Source organism: Cystoisospora suis (assembly GCF_002600585.1).
Source record: "Cystoisospora suis strain Wien I chromosome Unknown contig_2675, whole genome shotgun sequence".
Lineage (NCBI taxonomy): Eukaryota > Apicomplexa > Conoidasida > Eucoccidiorida > Sarcocystidae > Cystoisospora > Cystoisospora suis.
This window is the reverse complement of record NW_027155472.1, coordinates 1-19799: the sequence shown is the minus strand read 5'-3', so window position 1 is coordinate 19799 and position 19799 is coordinate 1. Positions and strand designations below refer to the sequence as shown.

At 55.1% G+C, this 19799-nt stretch overlaps 4 protein-coding genes across 4 annotated transcripts; 1 reads left to right on the top strand and 3 right to left on the bottom strand.

Annotated features, from left to right (window-relative positions):
• On the top strand, positions 1-1475 carry CSUI_005541 (uncharacterized protein; the record flags this gene model as incomplete). Its single annotated transcript, XM_068065716.1, has 1 exon — positions 1-1475. A coding segment is annotated over exon 1 (363 nt), but the record flags the coding sequence as incomplete, so codon positions are not given.
• Positions 1476-1996: 521 nt separating this feature from the next.
• On the bottom strand, positions 1997-3008 carry CSUI_005540 (ldl receptor wingless signaling trafficking chaperone). The gene has a single exon (XM_068065715.1). The coding sequence runs from the start codon at positions 2752-2754 to the stop codon at positions 2473-2475; it is 282 nt and encodes a 93-aa protein (XP_067922309.1). The 5' UTR covers positions 2755-3008; the 3' UTR covers positions 1997-2472.
• A 77-nt stretch (positions 3009-3085) lies between these two features.
• CSUI_005539 (uncharacterized protein) lies at positions 3086-4965 on the bottom strand. The gene has a single exon (XM_068065714.1). The coding sequence runs from the start codon at positions 3914-3916 to the stop codon at positions 3635-3637; it is 282 nt and encodes a 93-aa protein (XP_067922308.1). The 5' UTR covers positions 3917-4965; the 3' UTR covers positions 3086-3634.
• A 365-nt stretch (positions 4966-5330) lies between these two features.
• On the bottom strand, positions 5331-19742 carry CSUI_005538 (aaa domain protein). The gene is made up of 11 exons (XM_068065713.1): positions 17137-19742; positions 16412-16544; positions 15601-15710; positions 15053-15139; positions 14174-14370; positions 13577-13685; positions 12752-12862; positions 11065-12209; positions 9048-10564; positions 8303-8662; positions 5331-8031 (listed from the first exon to the last, which is right to left on the bottom strand). Exons 1-11 carry the CDS (start codon positions 18075-18077, stop codon positions 7918-7920), a joined length of 4824 nt encoding a protein of 1607 aa, XP_067922307.1. The 5' UTR covers positions 18078-19742; the 3' UTR covers positions 5331-7917.
• Positions 19743-19799: the final 57 nt, after the last annotated feature.

The window sequence follows — 19799 nt, the reverse complement described above, 5'->3', positions numbered from 1 at the left end:
GGCTGCCCGCACCATCATCGAAGGCAGGTCCCAAAGCGGCGGCGCCTCCGAAGGCGGCAGGCCCTTCGGCGAAGGCGAAAGCCGTTGTAAAAAAGTAAGGGGGCTTAGGTTTAGGGCAACCTCGGCGCGACTGCTGTCACCGCGGTGAGACTGTTACTGATATCGCGTCTCGCGTTGGAACGGCTCCCCCGAGTGGACTGTCCCGCTGCATCCGGCGTTGTGGCGAAACGCAGAAATTTAGACCCGTGGCGTGCCCGTGCTCAAGATTGAGATTGACCCCGGGCATCTTGTAAGACGTCACGCGGGGTTGCTTCAAGAGTCGCCTGTCATGTTGCTGAGGTCGTACTGTCCCCAGGCTCCCTTGAGCCGCATGAAAAACATGCATTGCCCAAGGGGTTCAGTGTGTTTGGAGAATGTATCTGGAAATCACTGCTTTTTCCACACATTTCCTTTGCGGTAGATTATCTTCCCGGATTCTGGTATTGACCGCGGACTGGTACGCCGTTCCTCTCACGCGAGTCTGGTACTTGGTTGGTTGCTGTCAGAAGCGTCTCCTGAATCCAAGGGTTCTGAGCCATGAAGGCTCCTTCGTCTTGTGGGTGCGCAAACCATAACGTAACGGCTTGTGGCTGTCATCAGTCCGTCACTGTCCGGAACTATCGCCGCGCCTTCTCAAGTGGAAAAGAAGTGGCCAGAGGAACGCGACGACGGTAATTGCTGCTTGTCAGTTGATCGACCGACCAGAAGGAAGTGGCGACTTCCCGATGGGGCGTTGCGGATTGATCTGGCATGCAGCCTAGTATTTGCAGAGCGAAGACAGCATGGACCAGTGTAGCGTGCAGAGCGACGGGTAGCGGCGTGAATGCACTTTCCGGTTTCGCTGGGTACCACGGAAGCAGGACACTTCCAAACCGGAATCCTTGGTTTTGTGCACTCGCCCAACCCGCGCAGCAGCGTCGTATCTCCTGCTCTAGCGGCGTGTACGTACAGTGACTGGGGAATGTGTCAGTCAATACGAGGGACTTCGTACGGTCTTAAGTGTCGATATTGCCATGCGCGCTGGTAGCCGGGCAAACTGTTGGCCAGCAAAGTAAGTGCGTGCTCCTGCAAATGGCGCGAAGGCGGCGATCTATCTCTTTCCGCTTAGTTGCTTTATTGGCTACCTCTTTCTCAATAGTGCAAACGTATCTGGAGTTCCAGCACACCTCTCATGAGGTAACGCGGCCGTTCATTCCGGGGGCTGAAGCTGGGCGAACGTCGGAGACGTCCTGGATGCCACAAAGGGCAGAAACTGGTACAGCTGCGTACAGCGGAGGAGCGGGGACGCGCTCGTTGCGGCAAGTGGATCGCCATCACAAGCTGGGTCCACCTAAGTTTCTGGGCCAGCCAGCGACCCAATCAGAAGAGAAGAAACCTGCCTTTCATCCTGTTTCTCCGGTAGGGTGTCGCCAATGCAGGTGTTGTACACTGGTCCTTACCGTCGTTCCTGCAGAGAGTGGAAGGTGAAATCAGAGAGGCTCAGGCAAGGCAAGGGGAGAACAGAGACTTCCGGGACTGGTAAGTGTACAATATGAGAGACGGGTCAGAGAAAGACTTACAAGGAGTGTTGGCAGGGAGGAGGGTTCTCACCGTGATGTTGTACAGAAAAATGAGCACCCGTTTCAGCCTCGTCCGAAAGAAAACGCGAGCATGATACAACCTCTGTGAGCAATCCTGTTCAGAGCAGCAACTAGGGGTTGCCGGTTTTGAAGCGCGGTCATCTCCACTTCCCGCCGCACACACAGTTACTGGCGTCCTCCGTAGGCTCTCGCGGTTTGGTGTGCGTCTCAAGGTTGTCCGTAAACTAGATTTTGGCTTTAAGAAATTGATGCATCAGCGGGGCACACAAGAAGTAGTTGACACTGCAGAGTTGTACCACCTGCCCGAGCAGGAGCGCCGCATCGAGTGCACCGGAACAGCCAAAGCCTGTTGCACAGATGATAGTGCATCGGGCGTTGCTCCACGTGAATATCTCCGAGGCGCCTGGAAGGACTCAGCGGCACCAGCGCCGGTATAGAAAAGCTTGTGACTACGACCTGCACCCGAGCTCGGACGAATCCGAGTAGCAGGGCAAGGCCTGGCATCCCGGATCTGCCCTCACTCCTAAATACAGAGGAAGCTTTATTTCTTAGAGCCAGCATAGCAGCTGTGGTGCGTCATCGGAAGTCTGGTTCGGTTTCACCTAGGATCTTGTCCCTGCACCTCCTGCCGCTTTATCCCCGCCTTCTCCTTGGTGGTTGCTACTCATTTGGGCTGGCCGGGAAAAACAGTACTCGAGGAACTGCTGCCGCCGGGCGTCAGTTCCAACAGCCGTACCCGTTCCGCCTCACTGAGGTAAGGCTTCCCGCGGCCGGCTGAAGAGGTAAAGGGGTACACCGGGAGGAGAGGAATCGTTAAACGAAACGTCTTCTACGGCCCTGCAACAGTCTACGGTCAACAGTCGGAAGGTTGAGCCCTCCGGGAGCCTGTTGCGTGCTTCTGACCCTTCTTACCTGGATAAAATCTTTGGCCATGTTGTTCCCAGTAGTCCACGTCCGGTTGCTCAGATAGGAATCGCTGTAGCAAGTCGACGCTATGGTGGCTCAAGACGGTGATGATTGCTCGAGCAGATTCCACTCCGTATATCCGAATTTCAGCCTTCGCGTTTCCCAGCATTGACATCCATTTGACAAGAAGCATGTCACAAAGCCTCGGGTCCGTGTACTTTTTCTGCATGTACACATGTCCCGTCAAAGCACAGAACCCAAGCCTGCATCCCGAGATCACACGAAACCCCACCTCCAGACCCTACACATTCCTTTGCCCGTGGCTGCTAATGAAGAGTAGCTGGCCCACTTTGATTGTGTTGGGACACCAGTCGGTCTTAGCTAGTCACTGACCGCTGAAGTCGGGCCGCGTCACGCTCAGCTTGCGCGATGCATGGTCTGGCGTTGGGGCGCGGGGAAGGAGGGGTCGTCCGCTGAGTTGCTGCATTCACTTGTCCGCACCATAAGGTGTTCATCGCAGGACGCCCCTCGTGCTCCTGAGCGTAAATTGCCTACCGGCACGGGGAATCTACGACCCCCTGCAGTCGCGCTTGCTGCAGGCGTCGGAAATTACGAAAAAGTTTCTAAACCAGTGGAGCGCTTACGTATTCGTTATCGACTCTGAGATTGACAATGACGAGGTGTGCGCCCCAGTGTGCCGAGGACCTCGATTGCCATGATTCATGTGGGCTCGCGCCGGTAACTGCTAGGCTGCTTTTGTTTTCTGGAAAGTCTGATGGAAAGCCAAACCAACAGGGACCTGAAGACTACCGGGGTGAAGCCGGACGCTCTGCGCGGGAGTCAGAGACCCCCATAGCTACTGAAATCGCATGACCTTTTTTCTGAGACACGGCTTGCGTCACCTGCGTTTTTCGAAGACACGACTTGCGGAACCTCGCGACCATTCACACCCGGAGAAAGAGACATGAAGACCGGAGCACTGATTGCCTCGCGGCACACTCTCCGTACAGCATCACGACATTGTTGGTGCTCATACCGCGCGCTTGATCATTCCTACACGGGTATTGCGGACACAGTGCTACGACCCAGTAACCTTTAGGGTAGAGCCCCTAGTGGTATAGTGCCTGTGCAAGAAGCGCACCAGCAGGCAGGTCGAGCGAGTCGTCGCTCACGTCCCCCACGTCAAGTTCTTGGATATCCGCTTCGCTATTGTCGATGGGGAATGTACTCCAGTGAAGTGGCTCTTGGGGAGGCGAAACTCCGGGGATGCTGTATTCACCGGCGACCCCACGCGCGACGGCGGTAATTGTATGCAGTGATTGAAGAGTGCCAAAAATGAGTAGACTCCGAAGGAGCATTCCCCAGCTTTGTGGGCCACTCTTCAGCGCCATTGGCCTAGCTGCGACCGACTTCTACGAGCGCCCTCCGACTTCCGAACTTGATCGCTGCGATCTGCCTCCAACTGCAGCCTGAGGTAACCTGAGTAACGATCCCGGAGAACCACCTCCTGCAGAGGTCGCGTGCGTGACAGAAAGATGGAGTTCCTGGTGCGCGAGGCAGCCGCACGCAAAACAGAGCTACGTTTCCTAAGTTCGGGAGTCAGGTATGGGGACAATAATACAGGTTGGTCTTTTTTTCCTCGAAAGTGCTGTCTCCATGATCACGAACACCGCAGTAGCTCTCCCTGCACTCGCACACGTACCGTGTGGTGGGTCACACTTTTAGTGGGTGGGGGAAGGCACCAGTCACGTTTCCGAATGTGGGACTGACGCTCCGCATATGGCAACTTAGCCAAGGAAGGGTTGCGAGATGCGCGGCCCGTTATCGATATTGCTCCATTTCGGGGGAGTAGTCGTCATTCTGCATGAAGCAAATCGCGTGGCGGTTTTACGGCACTGCTGCATGCGCCGGGGCCGTTGGTGAGCCCGGAGAGTGCTGTGCTGATTTGCAAGCGAAGAAAGTGGCTCTTTAGTTGAGATATGGGGTGGGACCTGCTGCGCCTAAGCAGACGCTGCATGGTCTTGCCACGCTCCTGTGGGGAAGCCTACGACGCCTCGGAGTCCGCCGCCAGTGGACCGAAAGTGAGGAATCACCACCGAAACACACCATGGCGTCACAGACCTAACCCAGAGGGACGGTACTGAGCATTCTCATCCGCACTTGCCTCGAGGGGATGAGCGGTGTCATCTCGTTCGACAGGGATGACGCCGAAGTATGATGTCAGCCCCCGGTGCAGCTTGAGTCACTTCCTACACACTGGTTCGTGTTCGTACCTAGGCAGGTGTACGTATGCAGTCCTCACTTCCCTGCGGCCCCATGCAGCAAGCCTTCTCGAGTGAGGAGTCGTGCATGGAGAACCAGCACGTCGGTCGTTGCGGAAAAACGCGAACAGATTTTTAGTACTGCTGGAACGTCGTGTGTCCGCGGCAACGCAGTCCAGCTGTCAGACTACATTGCACTACACGTAGCGGATTCAACCCGGAAGTCCTCCATCCTTCGTACAACTGGAAGCGGTGGCCATGCGCGACGAATTCTTGCCCAAGAACCAGACTGGACACTGTACCACTACTCCGACTGGACTGTCCAGTCCCAGACTGCACCCGCTACGGTCGAGCGAACGGCGACCCGTGCCGCGGGAACTAGGCAGAGCTGATGCCTGTTCATGTTTTCAAGTACGACATGAGAGAATGGCTGCGGCTAGATGGCTGAGTGAGAGGGTTGACAACCTCTGTAATTTCATCCGTTTCCGTAGCTTGTCCGCCATTGACCGGAGTGGGGGACTGATGTCGAGCACTGGACAAAAGCGCCGGCGGGATCGTTGGCTTCCAGCTCTGTTCTAAAAAAAATGCTTAGACTAGCTTAACCACGAAACCTGTTGCGCCACGGATCTGTTCATGCTGACGCAGGTACTGCCACACTGCCAGCTGTACGCAACGTCGAGGCCCCAAAACATTTCACGACTGGGAAAGTGAGGGCGCTTGTAAAAACTATGCAGGCCTGCAGAGGTAGCCAACGCAACAAAGAAAACGAACACACTTGGTTCAGACAAGGCACACACACCGGAAGGGCAGACGATCCGTTCCGGAGGCTTTTCAGTGACCAAGTGTCTTCGGCCACGCAGAACTCCTGAGAGGGCTACCTGCATAATGCCTTCACGGAGAATGAATCCCGTTCTGCACTCCGTGTTACGACGATACATCTGCAGTGCCACTGGAAGAACTGAGATTCTTCCGAAAGCCTTCCACGATGTACTGGGCTGCTGCTCACTCCTCAGAGAATGGCACCGACTGGCTGTGATGCTGGCGCCGGCCCCGCTAGTTTCCCCGCCTGTTTGCATCGCTTCGCTCAAACAAAAAGCAGACAAGGATAGCAGTTCTCCGCGGTCGCCCGGTTCCACACCGGTGCGAAAAGGACACCACCGCCAATACTCCAAGGCGAGAAGTTGCCTGCGGTGCGGGTGCACGCATGGGGTACGTAGCCTCATGTTCCGTGGAAGAGGAAGACACCGCACACGAGCTTCTTCCTTGAATACGAACACCAATCACAGCTGCCTACCGCACCAGCCACATGGCGGAGTCTCGACAAATATACTGACTGCTTCACTGCAGCTGCAGTCAGGTGCCTTCCACGTCTTACGCCACCTCCTGGACTGCAGAACTCTACACATCGTCCGCTCGCCAACGGTCCCTTCAGAATCAGACTCGTCCCATAGCGCTCAGGCTACCTGAAACCGCGAGCCGACAGTAGCGATCGGATAACGTGAATCACTCAAAAGGAGAGACAAAAAGAGGTGGAAACACAACAAATGCGAAGCGCGCCTGCCGTCAAGGTGACGAAGAACCGGGGGGAACTCTCTTTCGTGGTATCATCGCCACCTCAATTTCTCACTTGAATCATAGCAGGTAACAACGGAGTCCCACATCCAAGCTGAGAGCCCCCAACCTCCTTGCGAAGTCCACAACCTGTGCTGTTAGCAGCGGAAAGGGCCACTGTCAGTGGGCGCCATTTCAGACAGTTTGCGCACTCGAAGTTCGTTCCTATTTTCGAGCGGACGGCCGCTGGGTTTGTTTCTGCTACTCGAAACTAGAGGAAGTAGTTTCCTGCGGGACTTCCATAAAACAGGGCTTGGGCCGCAGGGATCTCCGCAGGAGACCGCAGCACCGGGAAGCCACGTACCATGGCAAAGTTTCAGAAACAGTGACGAGAAGAAGAAAAAAGACAGCCCAGAAACAAGCAGCCTCCCATATCAACGCGCACCCAGTGGTTGCGGGGCGCACGGCTGACTACTTATGGGACTACGGGGTACGCGAACAGACTGGCATCAATACATGTTGGACTGCGTCCCCACTGAACAACCTCCGCCTGCAGGAAGTTCCCTTTAGCACGGGAGCGCGAACGTTGCCGGGGACATCCAGAGTGCCTACTGAGCCCGACTTTCAGTGCGATATTCAAGACACACACTCACATACGTTACTGTATGACAGAACAGGCCAGGCAGGGTACGCAGGACACCGTCTAGAGCGCCCTTCCCCCCCCGCTTCCCCAGAAAAGGAAAGACAAATTCATTGGACAACATCCCCCTAACCACCAGGGAAGCACGTGGACAGCTGAAAACAAACCCGGGTTCCCTGTTGAACACCCGAGCACACTCGGGTCTCGGATATTGTGAAGGTGATATTGCTGAGAAAAAACTGCGGAATCCCTCTACTAAACTCCCACAGTACAAATAGGTCCCACTCTCGCGAAATTTCCTCTGCTTGAGACAAGAAGAGACAAGAAACAATACGAAGCTTGCGAACTCGGGGAGCGAAGCCCTCTGTCCCTCATCCCGCCTGCACACGCAGAAGTTTGAATCTCGCAAGTGAAGACCACGGTGGTGTAAGCTTGAGAAAACCTGTATCAGACAGCACCCACCTCTTCCCCTGTACAAGCTGACAGCAGGTGCTTTTGCTGAGACATGTACAGTGCTTGCTTGGAACAGTAACCACTACGATGCAAGAATGAGGCGTCGGCGCCTGGGACTCTGTCGTGTTTGCCGTTGTGCGCGAAAGTCACGAGCAAGCGACCACACGGGCGAGAGCCCTTTCCGCTGACAAAAGGTCAGAATCAGTTCCACCCGTGTCGGGAGTAAAGATGACTCTGTGCCTCTCGACGCGTGTGTACGCGTCTTCCGTGGTCGCTAGTGTGAAGTGGGATTGGGAGCCTTTCTGCGACAGCCCTGACAAAAAAATGTCAGGCGTTCTAGTAGCAGACTGCGACACAGACACACGAACGAGCATGGATCTCGATGCAGGCAGAGAGCAGCAGCCGGAGCAAGCAAGACCGCCAACTCCGCCAGCACCTCAGCAGAAGATCTTTTCACCTTGCACGGTTTCCCGAACCCTTCTGTTCGCTACGCCTCGAGGCCCCTAGTGAAATGCTCTTCCAAATCTGAGCTCATGAGGATAGGCTGCAGCCGCTTGATTGCCGCTTCGATCAGCGGAGGCGAAAGTTGCAGTTCCCAGGCCTGTAAACAAACGAACCTGTCTGTGGCCAGTCCGTGTTCCGCATATTACGCGTTGTTCAGAATGGATTGACCTGCCTGTAGACACTCCTGACACGGAATTAACTGCACTTGCTGACAGAAGAAACAGGTATTTTCGATTTTCTGCAGAGAACAGCAGGGCAAAAAGATGCTGAAGCAAACAGGCGGAAACACTCGACACAGGCGCATGAAGACACGACGATTCGGCGTCCGCCGGACCGAGTGCGCAGAATTCTTTAAGCCCAGCTTTTACCTGCTCTTTTTCCGCAGCACGTTGCGCCCTGAAAGATCCCGCACTCCACCTCCCGCCTCCCGATGAGCTTCCTGACGTCCAGAGACTCCCTGCCGAGCTTCTTCTACCGCCGCCAAAGGGAGGGAAAGAGTCGTAGGCACCTCTTGCCACGCTTCCAGCGCTCCAAGGACCCTTCAGAAGGCTAGACGAGCAGCCGCTTGAACTTGTCCTCTTCTCAAGACCACAGCCCATGATGTGCTTAGGACGCATTAAGCCCATCTGCTCGAATGCTTCCAGGGCATGACGCCAGCAGCTTGTGGCCATATTTTCGTTCAGAAAGTGACCATTCTGAAGCTCTTGGCAAAGCTGGCGGTACTGAACCTAGGAAGTATCGCACGCAAACAACCGGGAAGTCTGGGCTTCCAAGGTGTTAGCCTCCGCTTGCTCAGCACGCTCTGTCCGGATACACGCGAGAACGGGTACAGGGTGGCTCGACATAAGCAGGGTTAGCGTCTGGTATCCTCAAAGTCACACAGGAGGCAATCGCACGCCGACGAGGCCCCACACAACGCATACCGACGTCGACCGCTGGTTGTCTCCCCGAGGGGAGTACTGGGCCGTACGTGTCTCAACTTCCCTCCGTAGAAGACAACACTTGGAGGCGACGGAAATGCTTTGCTCTTAGTCGGGACGGATCGACACAGCATCGAAGCCAAAGGAGTCAGAGCAAAGAAGCGCGGTCAAAGAGACGCAAAATCCGATTTACCAGGGCAAAATGGAAGGGGGAAGGGGAACGAGAGGGTGACTTTCCTACCTCAACATCTTCAAACGTGATGTCCACACTTCCAACACACCCAGCAAGATGCTGGTGCTGCAAAGCGACGTTCTCCTGATGTGATCCACGAGCTCCTGAAGCTCGTCTCTCTACCAACTGACGTGCTTCTTCCTTCCCCCGACCTGCTGCTTCCTTCTTCGGAGGTGACTCGTGCACTCTTTTCATTGCACTCCGGCAGGCCGCCAGCAGATAAACCTGGTGCATAAGGGGCAGTCCTTGGATGCGTGCGACCACACTCTGCTGCTCGTTGCCGAAGACTGTACCTGCCCTCGCATTCAGAGCCCCTACGCCTATTACTTCTTCGGTTACTCCCCTCTGCACACTCGTCCCTCCCGTTGCTCCCCGGACTGAGCTTCTCGCCTTCCTAGCGAGGGTTGCAGGGTTCTGCCCGTGGGCGTTACTACCTCCGTCAGCCTCTCTTCTCCTTTCGTCGCCACCCACAATACTGGCTGATGTAGCCCGACAGTGACCCTGGGTGCCTCCTACATCTTGCGGACCCGCGGAGACCACAGCTACTTCTCTGTTGGCTCTCCCACCTGCACTTAGAAAAAAGTGGTTGAGAGGTGTGGTGCCAGGGCCGGGACTGAAATTTCTGACGTCTCTCAACTCCACAGATCGTCTTGAAGACGAACAATTACTACTGCTGCTGGAGAGCCTGCAGTGAGACGTAGACTTTTCCGAAAACGGTGTTTGCTCCTTCTGGAACTGAAGAAGTTTCAACGCTGACAAATGGGGCTGCCGTGGCGCATGCGGACGGTGTGCCAAGCTGCGGTTCCTGTGGCCGCTTGCTGCGCCCCCCGCAGAAGGGAAGGGCGTTGCCGGGGGAGAAGAACACAGAAACGAAGCGGCCGTACACGAGGAAGCCGCTCCACCGAAGTCCGAAGAGGGGACACTTGTTGACCGGAGCAAACAGTTCCGCTCACCATTCCTCATTATTCTCCTAGCGGGCGAAGAAGCTGTGGAATGAGCAGCGAGTGCCTCTCTCTGCGAGACGAAGATCAGTGACTCTCCCTGCGAACTACCGCGCTCACTCGTCGCCCTGTCCGCAGACTGTGAGCAATGCCGGACCGTCAAAACGTCGGAGGGGAACACTTCGTCTCCGCCCTGGTCCACTCGGTAAATTTCTGCTCTGGGCTCGGTGCCTACAGTCAGCCTGCCTCTTTCCAAATTCTCTATGTCGGCCTGCCGTTCCATATCACTCGTTGCCGCTTCTTCAGTTTCCTTTGCTTCCGCTGAGAAGCTATCGCTTACTGAATGCAGGTGGGGCAGCTCTGCTCCGTGACTCTCCATGGAAGGGGAGTTGGCTAGTGGAGAACTGACCACCGCTGGAGGCGTGAAGGCAGCCAGCGGCGACCCCAAAGCATTGTGGGGTGTGTTGGCTGCCGAAGGTAAGGTCAGGACTCCGATGCTGCCGGGCGTATCCGGAAGATCACGGGCATGGGGGGTGTCTGACAGGGAGCCCGCACAGAAGATATTCGCCGAAAGTGAAAGAGCTCACGACTAACTTTTCAAACATTTTCAAGAAATGCAATGCAACAAGGAGACAGAGGTGTCTATACAGTGCAGCGTACACAGGTGGGTGGAAGACATGTCCCGATCATAGCTGGTGAGCAGCAATTACAACAGCCGTTGTGGACTGGAGGCGAATCCGCTGACACTGACAGGCTCTGGCTCGCACTGGAAATCGGTCGTTGCTCGAGAAAATCAAGTTTCGCCTTAAAGAAGCCGTCCTCTTTCTTCCCGGCCTTATGCAGTATCACAGCCAGAATGCAGTAGCATACGGCAGACATCTCACGGGCTGTCTTGCCTCGGTGCATCTACGACTGAAAATGCAAAATCGTGTCTTGCAGAGCCTGTTTGCGGAGAACTTTGCCCAAGCTCTGTGCCTCGTGCCGCACGTTGAGATTTCCATCGTAAGAAGAAACCTTTTGTGGCTTGCTTGGCTTACCGCCGTATCCGGCCACCCCACCGTAATGACCGGCTAAGCCCGCTGCAGTCACAGGCGAGGTTGCTGTGACCTTGCCGAAGAAACTCGCGGAACAAACTTCGTCCCTAGCGTCCACTTCACTGAAGCTCATCTCTGCTCGTGACAGGGGCTCAGCGCTTTCGAGCTTCCTCCGGAGAGCTGAGTGAAGATCTTCCCCAAGTACGCACTTCTGGGAAAGCTCTGGCGGCTTTTTGCGACAGGACACTGCGCTTCCCTGAGTCAGCGTTTTTGAAGTGCCTCCATGTCCATGAGTGCTTGCCAGCGGAGAAGATGTCAGCGACGATGCAACTGTAGAGGGAGTCGCGTGCTGTTGACAAGTCATATCATCCGGAAGACTCTGCAGATGACACGCCTGTGTGGGTTTGTTATTGTCGCTTGTATGAGTGCTTTTCACGTTCAGGTCGCCCTCCGCCGGTGAACCTGCATACGCGTTCGTCTTCCGCGATTGACCGTCCTGGCTCTCGCTATACAGTTCTGGGAGGCAGGCCTGACCGGGAAGGATCCCGGTGGGTGCTTTTTGCCCGTGGGACCGAAGTGCCAGAATGCCGTCAGCGGGAGAAGAAGAGAAGCCAAGGACGGCCGCAGAGCCCTCTTGTCCACTGTCTTCTCTACTGGAGCACGGCGTGCATGAGACTGAGTTGCCGGGACTTTCGTCTCCAACAGCGGCACACTGTCCGCGTTTAACACCTTTTCCCAGACGAGGCGATTCCCGGAGATGTTCGCCCACAGGAGATGAAGAAGAAAATGCAACTTCGACTGACATAATATCTCCTTTGTCATCCGGCGTCGGCGAGCTCCCTCGAGAGGCCTGGGGGGCTGTTTCCGCCCACCCCTTAGAGTAGGTCGCTCGCTGTAGCGTGCTCGGAGAAAGAGGAGAAAACGAACGATCAAAGGAAGAGGATCCACTTCTACTGCGGTAGCTACTGGTAAGATGCGAAGCATGGGAGGGCTCGAAAGACGATGAAGACTCTGCTGTGGTTGAGCGGCTAAGAGGGACAGCAGTCGAACAACTTGAAATACCTGGGCGTGGGCGCGACGAGACTCCCGACAACAGTGCCGCTGTTCGCTCCTCATGCAAGGCATTAAGCTTGTCCTCGATAGCTCGACTGGACGAAGAAAAAAAAAATCAGCATACCTACCCACGTGAAAGAATAAACCCCTTCTCTCCTACAGGATCACTCCGCCGCGCAGTTCTGTCAGTTACGCTCGCTCGGAGAATCCCTGGCATAAATGGGTAGCTTAAGTCAACAAGACTCAAGATACTTTTTGAACATAGTCATTAGCACGCCGGGGGTGACCAATAGCGGATAAAACTCTGGCCGGAGGGCGCTCTTCCTACAGACTTCCCAAATTCCGTCCAGTCATCGACTCAGACGAAAGCACCCAACAGACAGGACATGCACAAGGGCACAGTTGGCAATATATCGAATGTGGACAAAGCAACCGCATGTTTTGTCAAGGTGCGCACACAGTCGTGTGAAAGAGTCCCTACTACCGAGGGCTAAGCAATGAGAGCGGCCGCAACATATACAGGATAGACTGAAGCTATGCTGAATGCAAGTAAACGGATGTACGCTCTGTAGCTATACGGTTGCCTCATCTTGGTTTCCTTGCAAGCAATCCTCGGCTCCTCCGGAGTGTAACATACCAGAAACCGCTAAGCGCCAGACGGAAATCGCCATACGTGTTTGCCGCCTTCCGAGCAAAAAGCAGGATGGCCGGCGCCGCGAAGCACTGTTGGCCTCCCAGCGCCTCAAGCCTGCGAAGCAAACGAGTCGAAACACCGTTGCAAAGCACACCTCACTCCTTTTCCGGGACTCCTTCGAAGGACCATTATTACTGGGACCGTGCAAGCCATCACGCGCAACAAAGCACGACACGTTTGGATGCAAACACAGCACGAATAGCGCGCCCAAAAGCCTGGGGTGGACAGTTCTCCTATGCACATCAGATGGACACGCCCTCTGCCCGGCAGCGCCAGCCCAGGCGAACACGGGCAATCCTGTGCTCTTCTTCTCTCGATCACGGCAATTCGGCCGTTCTGCTCTTTGGCGCTGCCGTCTCTTCAATCTTGTTAAGGCCCTTCTCCCTGGTTTCCGTACGCTTATCCGGCCTGTTGCAGTGAACCGCAGAGGGGCCTTTGCGAGGAGCTCAAGAACATGAAGAAATCAGCCTAAACACGACCGGACGCCAGCTCCCACGTGCGAAATGTCGCGGCGAAGCTGGACAGCTACCGTCAGGCTCGGATAGCTCGACACAGTTTCTCTTGAGAAGAGCGAGCCCAAAACTGACCTCACTGCAGACCTCGTCACGCGATCGGACAGAAGTTGCTTCTATGAACATTCACAACGGACGCTCTCGTACGAGCGAGGCTTCGACGGAGAGGGCTAAACTTCCGGGTTATCAGGATAAGGCGTCACGGGCGTCCCGGACAGAGCTGTCATCTTCAGACCGCCAGTTTTTTATGACCTACCTTTTGAGGAGAAGCGAGGTGAGCTGCTTTTCGGTGTACGGACAGAAGGTGAGAGAGGGGATTGGGAGGCCAGCGAAATGCTGCGCCAGCTCTGAGCTATTGCTGATTGCTGCACAGAACGACGCCGACACACGTGTTCGTCTTGTGCACCCAGAAGGCCACATCGGACACCGTCCAGTAGGTGCTCATCGCTAACGGGCTGAAGCTGCAACCAGCAAGGAGCCCCGCTGAGACTACAGTCCATCACGAGCATGCACAAACACACGCAAGTCCGGTAGGCATTTCAGACTTTCTCAAAGTGCGGAGCACTTGCAGCGTCTGAGTAGATAACTACTGAAGTGCGATCTGAAAATTTCCATTTTACTCTGTCTGAAGAGTGAAGAGTCTCTCCGCCTTCTCTGAGTATCGGCGCCTCGAGATATACCAGTGAATTGTCCTCCAGCGGAAATGACTGCAGGGATGTTTTAACCCGCGCCGAGGCAATCTGCTTTGCCAGGATGTGGCAGACTTGCAAGGGAACGGGTGAGACTGTTCCTTTGCTCCTCTGACGCCATCAGACACCGGTGGCTCCTGCTCACCCCATTCACTGAAACGTACCCACGACAATAATTTTGGACTGCGGATGAACGGCTGCCAAGGCGAGAGCCATGAGGACGTCCTGACGCTGCGCTGCGTGTCCGTGTCCGCCAGCAGTCCTGCCGCCGCCACAGAGGTTGCGACCCCCTCCTGTTAGCACATCCGTGCGCGTCTTTCCTGCTGTGGTGAGGAAATCAACTTCGTCAACTAGACATAACCTGCACTCATAGCAGCCACGCGTTCCCGAAAGCTCTCTCAAGACACCGCATGCATGTGCCCAACATGCCCCATCTTGTGGAACGAACAGGCAAGCATGGGATAGTTCAAAGCCAATTTCTCCTTTGCTACTCACACCGGCCGTTCGCAGGACAGACTGCCCTAAGGCTTCGGCCGGAGGAAGGCACTTCATGCGTCGATCCAGTGAATACAAATCGAGAAACAGAACATCGACCAAACACATCCACCCGACGTTTTCCTGAGAACCTCTTATGATTTCAGCAAGCTGGATGTGCCAGACAAGAGCCCCATTTTGGTTGGATAGCAATCTTATTCTGAAAACTGCAGCTCCCCTAGGTGGTTAGGGAAGCGTGGGTATAGCGTAGCGGGAGGCAACTCTGACAGACAGTTGACTCGGCGCGGAGCCGAAGCATGCCCCGGCTACATGTTGTCGGTTCGGATTCGCTTTATCGAGGCTCACATCACACTTCGCATTACCCGGGAGCAGCGGATGGTGCTCGAGCGGCTAACGTGCAAAACAAGAACCTGCAACCCTATTACCTGTTTAGTAAAGCGTTAGTTTCGCTAGGGTTTAGGGTAGGCTAGTTTTCGCTGCAGCAGCACCGGCCATATCATTTGGCCCGGGGCTTTGCTAGTGGAAGCACACCTTTTGCGGGAGCTTACCATAGCTTGTCCGATTTCTCGGTTAACCGCGTGAACCGAGTAACAAGACCGGCTATGCCGTCTCTGATAATCGCCGACTTCAACTCGCTGCAGCAAAAGAGAGAAGCCGTACGTTTCAGGAAGCCAAGGAAAATACAAAACCCACCCTGCTAGCCCGTGTCTTCCACCGAGTGATCTCCAGTCTTGGACAATGACCGGACAGCGACAGGCCGTACTGCTTACCCCCGGCGTGTGCCCGCAATCGGTCACAACCCGACGGGTAAACTGGAGTGCATGCCTTCGTCTCCCGCTCGCCAGGCTGTTTTGAATACTGCAGCACACTTCAGATGGCCTTCGCGTCCCTCCCCAGGGAAAAAAAAACTGTGTACCAGTCTCCGGTCCCGGAGAGGCGTCTCGCAGTTGACTTGCTTCGAACAACTGCTTCAGCCGTCATACGGAGGCGCTATGGAGCATGAGTAAACTACGTAACAGAGTTCTTCTGTCAACGTTTGGGCTGTCTCGGATAAATCCCAGGCTACACGAGCACGCGCCCAGCCAGGCTTCCTTACCCGTGAAGGGCTTTCTCGCTTGTCTCGCAGCTGGGAGGGAGCATGCGAACGAGCATTTCCACAAATAGCTGCGCGTCCTTCTCTCGGTGCGCGCACTTGATGTTGACCAACTGCAGGCAAACCACACCAGAGGGTGCATTCCCGGGTGGACTAAGTGTACGGTTCCTGCGCCGTTCTCTCTATCACTCCAAATTTCCCGGGGCAAGCAAATAACGGCCTCTTCATAGCTGCACAAAACACTCGACCCTGGCCGCAGAATGAATGCTGAGACATTTCTTTCTCAGGCACGAAAATGCCAGATACGTGCATCTTCCTCACTCCAGTGCACTCATCTAACGATCCCCCCGGACGACTCAACTACACTCAAGCGCCGATTCCTGTTTCTCAAGGAGATGGCCTCGCTGGACACCACTTTTGGGAGCGTCACCTGCATCACAGCTGTCCGTCTCGATCATGTTGCATCCTCTTACTGGCACAGTCGCGGACTTCGTTGCACCCGCATCGCGGTGCTGAGTGTGCACGGGCCTTCACGCTACACAAACAGATTTCGACCTGTGAGGACTGAGGATCGGCGTTCCACGGACGGAAAATACAGTAAAGAAATGAGCGGCTGCGGACGCTCGCGCACATAGGAGGGGGTTGCGACCGATACCCTTTATCTGAATTCGAGAGAAATTCGGGCAAACGGATAGCACCCGTGTTCACGCGAAAGCCTCGAGAAGTTCGCTACAAGGTAACGCCGCGTGCACCTGCTTCGTACGGCGGCCCCAGAGATGATGACGGTGAAGTATCTAATTTTTTTCGGACCTACATCTTTGTGCACTTTGCCTCTGTGCTTCGGGTCCCGCAGTTTCTGTTGGAGCACATGCATCGCCGTGCAAGTCTTTCCTGTGCCGCTGGCACCGCACAAGTAAATCATGCCTCCCTTCTTTCGGCTCAGCAATCTGGACATAAGACGCATAAGTGACATCAGACGACGCTTCGACCCGACATCGGACGTACTGAGCCATGAACACGACCCTCGTGTCACGGAATACGAAACCCTTTCTCCTCGATACCACACGACAAAACACTATCTTCATTCAATCCGTTACCAGGGAGGCCAGACACAGGAACCTAGACGAGGCACACACACTCGCAGACATACTTTTACCCGTACCTGGGTCGCGTGACATAACGTATCCTGAAAAGAGCCCAGGACCATTGAAGCATGTAAGAAAGTGAACAACCTAGACGATCGTGACCAGAAGTGAACAGACACTGACGGCGAAGGAGAGGATATGAACAAGCAGTTCTGTTGTGTGTTCTACTGTACGAGTGCCTCAGCAGGTTACCGAAACTGTGCCCAGTGACGCTCGCTCTGTTCTAGCGCACGCCCACTGTGCGAATCTGTCCGGGGGAAGGAGGACGGGCAGGGCGCTTGAGCCCGGCCTTCCGCGTAGTCATACCAGGAGTCAGGGCTTTACCGCCTCCTCTGGCTCCCTGGCTCAATGCGCATGATTTTCTCAACCGCCAAAGCACGGCCACCGGACATACTTGTTAATGTGTGCCTCGATCGCTTGGACACTGTCTTCTCTCTCTCCTGCGTAGTCACCCAGCGTTGGTCGGAGCAGCGTCAGGGCTGTTTCGAACTTTTCGATTTCAGTCTCAACGCTCTGCAGTTCTAACGGTGCATTAGCTTCGACGCCGCTATCTGACCCTTCCAAGTCATCGTCCGTTTCACTGTCCGCTTCTCGGCGCACCTTAGGCGGACTTGTCATTTCCACTTCTCTTTCTCCTTCGGCTAAAGAAACACCAGACGCCGAATTATGTGCTACGTCATCAGACTCTAGGCACCGAGAGGCCGCCAGCTCGCCTTTTTTTCGTCGGCCTTTGGCCACAATGTTTGGCGTCAGCTCCACCTTGTCTTCGAACGCATTAGCTGCTGCCTCCTGGCTCCGCAGGACGCTGGCCTTCTCAGCCTTAGTGTCCGAATTTGAGGCAAGCCCCTTCTGCGAGGCCTCTTTCAGTCTTTGACGCGTCAGCGGCCCGGTGTGATGTTCGGCATGCTGCCCACCTCGTCCGACGTTGCTCCGTTTGTGACCGGAAGAGACAGGAGACGTAGACCAAGAAGGTAACACATTTGACGAGACATCCAGTGTCCCTTCAACTACTGATGTGCACGGACACTGCCTCCGGTGTGTTGGCGCGACTCCCTCCTTACGCCTTTTGCCTTCAGAAATATCAGCTTGGTTCCTTGGCGTTCTTCTGTCTTCTGTATGATGCGTATGATGCCCCACCACCTCCAGCGACGAGGGCTCTCGTCTTTTTCTCGCTCGGGAATCACCCGGGACAGGCCGGACATCACTACAAATGACTAAAGGCTTCTTTGGAATGTTCTGGCGACTTGTTTGAGAGTGGCTGCAGGAGTCCTGTGAGCTGCTGGCAGGATTCAGTGGGAGAGCAGAGGAAGTAGCGTGAAGCGGTGCTCGCGGCATGGCGACGAGAAGCCACGAGTAGAGACACGGCAAAGCCCAGTTCAATGAGTGAAACGGCAGGTTGCGAAGACAACTGAAGCCGGCGAACAAGAAACCAGCAGTTTCGATCCCGCATACAGTAGCGAAAGAAAAAGGTCCACGAAAGCACACGAACGACTCCGAAGACGTTGACTAACGGTGAGAAAAGTTTGACAGAGTAGTAATACTGAGACTCAAAAAGACAAGAACTACACAAAACAGTTGCGACGGTGAATCAAGAGACGTAATAGTCCGTGGAAAGGACTCGAAGAACGCTGTAGATGCGAAAGGCGTGAAAGTGTGTATGCTGGGACGACTCGGGGCCGCAGCTCTCACATAGCGTGACAAAGAACACACGAGCAGTGCCTCATACCGCCAAGCTTGCTTTACTGGCTACAAGAGCTTCATGCCGCCACCGGCTTGACAGCTTGGCTTAGTTCGGAACCTGCAGCTCGGTTGCTCCACAGCAACGGGGGTGATAGCACACTCCTACAGGCCACATTGGGTGGACTAGGACCATGGCCGGAGTACAAAGCTCCGTTGTGTGCTCAGGACCACCCACGGTACTCCACAACTGAGTGCGCAGGACAACCGTTCGGTCGTGTACTCAGGTGACGTGTCAGCATCACCAAAACGCGGACCCCAGCTGGAAGAAGACAGGTGATTCGCTGTAGGCACTCCACGAATGAAAGTTCTTCCAGCCGACATCCACCAGGGTTGAGGAGAAAACATATAAGGGAAACTCTGGGCAGAAAGAAAAATACTATACGTAAGAAGCGCGACAAGGGGTCCCCACTCGGAAACTGACTAGTCTGACTGCTGGATCGGACAGAAGAAGCGACAGCCTCCGCTGCCGTCTTTCACTGCCGTCACCCCATCAACAGCCTGAAGAAGGAGGAACAGGTACTCGCGCACGCGCGCTTGCCCAGAACGCTGGCGATAAAAAAACAGCCGAGTCACACTTCGGTGTCTGCGGAGCTACTCCAGGCATTTCTATGCTACGACAGAAGACAACGGACCTAGTGACAGAAGCACCCGGTAAGCGCGAGTCCTCATTATTTCTCCAAAGAAGACAAGGAGGAATACATTAGCTTCAAAACTGAGAGATTCTCATCCGACTGGGCCTTCGTGCCAGGGCAGTTGATAGTACCACGCCGTGCGGGACGTCCGCTGCGCTCCAAACAAGCAGAAAGCTATCAGCCAGAGAGGGTGATGACGTGCGCCAACTGCTGGCACGGCTGGCTTTCTGATGAGAAACGAAGAGGTACAGAGCTAACTTCAGGGGTGGAGTGAGAGTTCCGGTTGGAACGGAGGAGTGTGCAAACACCGCACACGCCGGTCATGTGGCCTTCTGTTGCTGCCTACGGCTTGTTTCGCGCCCGCGGCGTAGGAGGGAGACGGAGAAATAGACCTGCTTTCCGTCAAAGCAAGGCGGAGCACTGTTCGAGATGTTTTGCAGGTTCACCGAATAAAAGCGGACAGTTTCACTCCCCAGCCGAAAAGTGTGAGGCCGAGACTATAGCCGCCGGCGAAACGGCCGGGACTACGACGTAGCCGCGACTGTGGACCCCGGAAGTCGTCCCGGGGAAGAACCGAAGCGCCGGCGAGCAGAACAGCGGAACAAGGTTACAAAACGGAGAGAGAAACAGATTAGATGAGCGAAAATATAACCAGACCAGTTTACACACCACCCACCACCCGCCA

Coding starts and splice junctions, on each gene's coding strand:
- CSUI_005540 (XM_068065715.1), bottom strand. CDS start 2,754: ATGCAGAAAAAGTACACGGACCCGAGGCTTTGTGACATGCTTCTTGTC.
- CSUI_005539 (XM_068065714.1), bottom strand. CDS start 3,916: ATGGCGCTGAAGAGTGGCCCACAAAGCTGGGGAATGCTCCTTCGGAGT.
- CSUI_005538 (XM_068065713.1), bottom strand. CDS start 18,077: ATGCCGCGAGCACCGCTTCACGCTACTTCCTCTGCTCTCCCACTGAAT. Junction 12,863..13,576: donor ACCTCGCTTCTCCTCAAAAG/GTAGGTCATAAA, acceptor TTTGCTTCGCAG/GCTTGAGGCGCTGGGAGGCC. Junction 8,032..8,302: donor GTGCTGCGGAAAAAGAGCAG/GTAAAAGCTGGG, acceptor GTTTGTTTACAG/GCCTGGGAACTGCAACTTTC.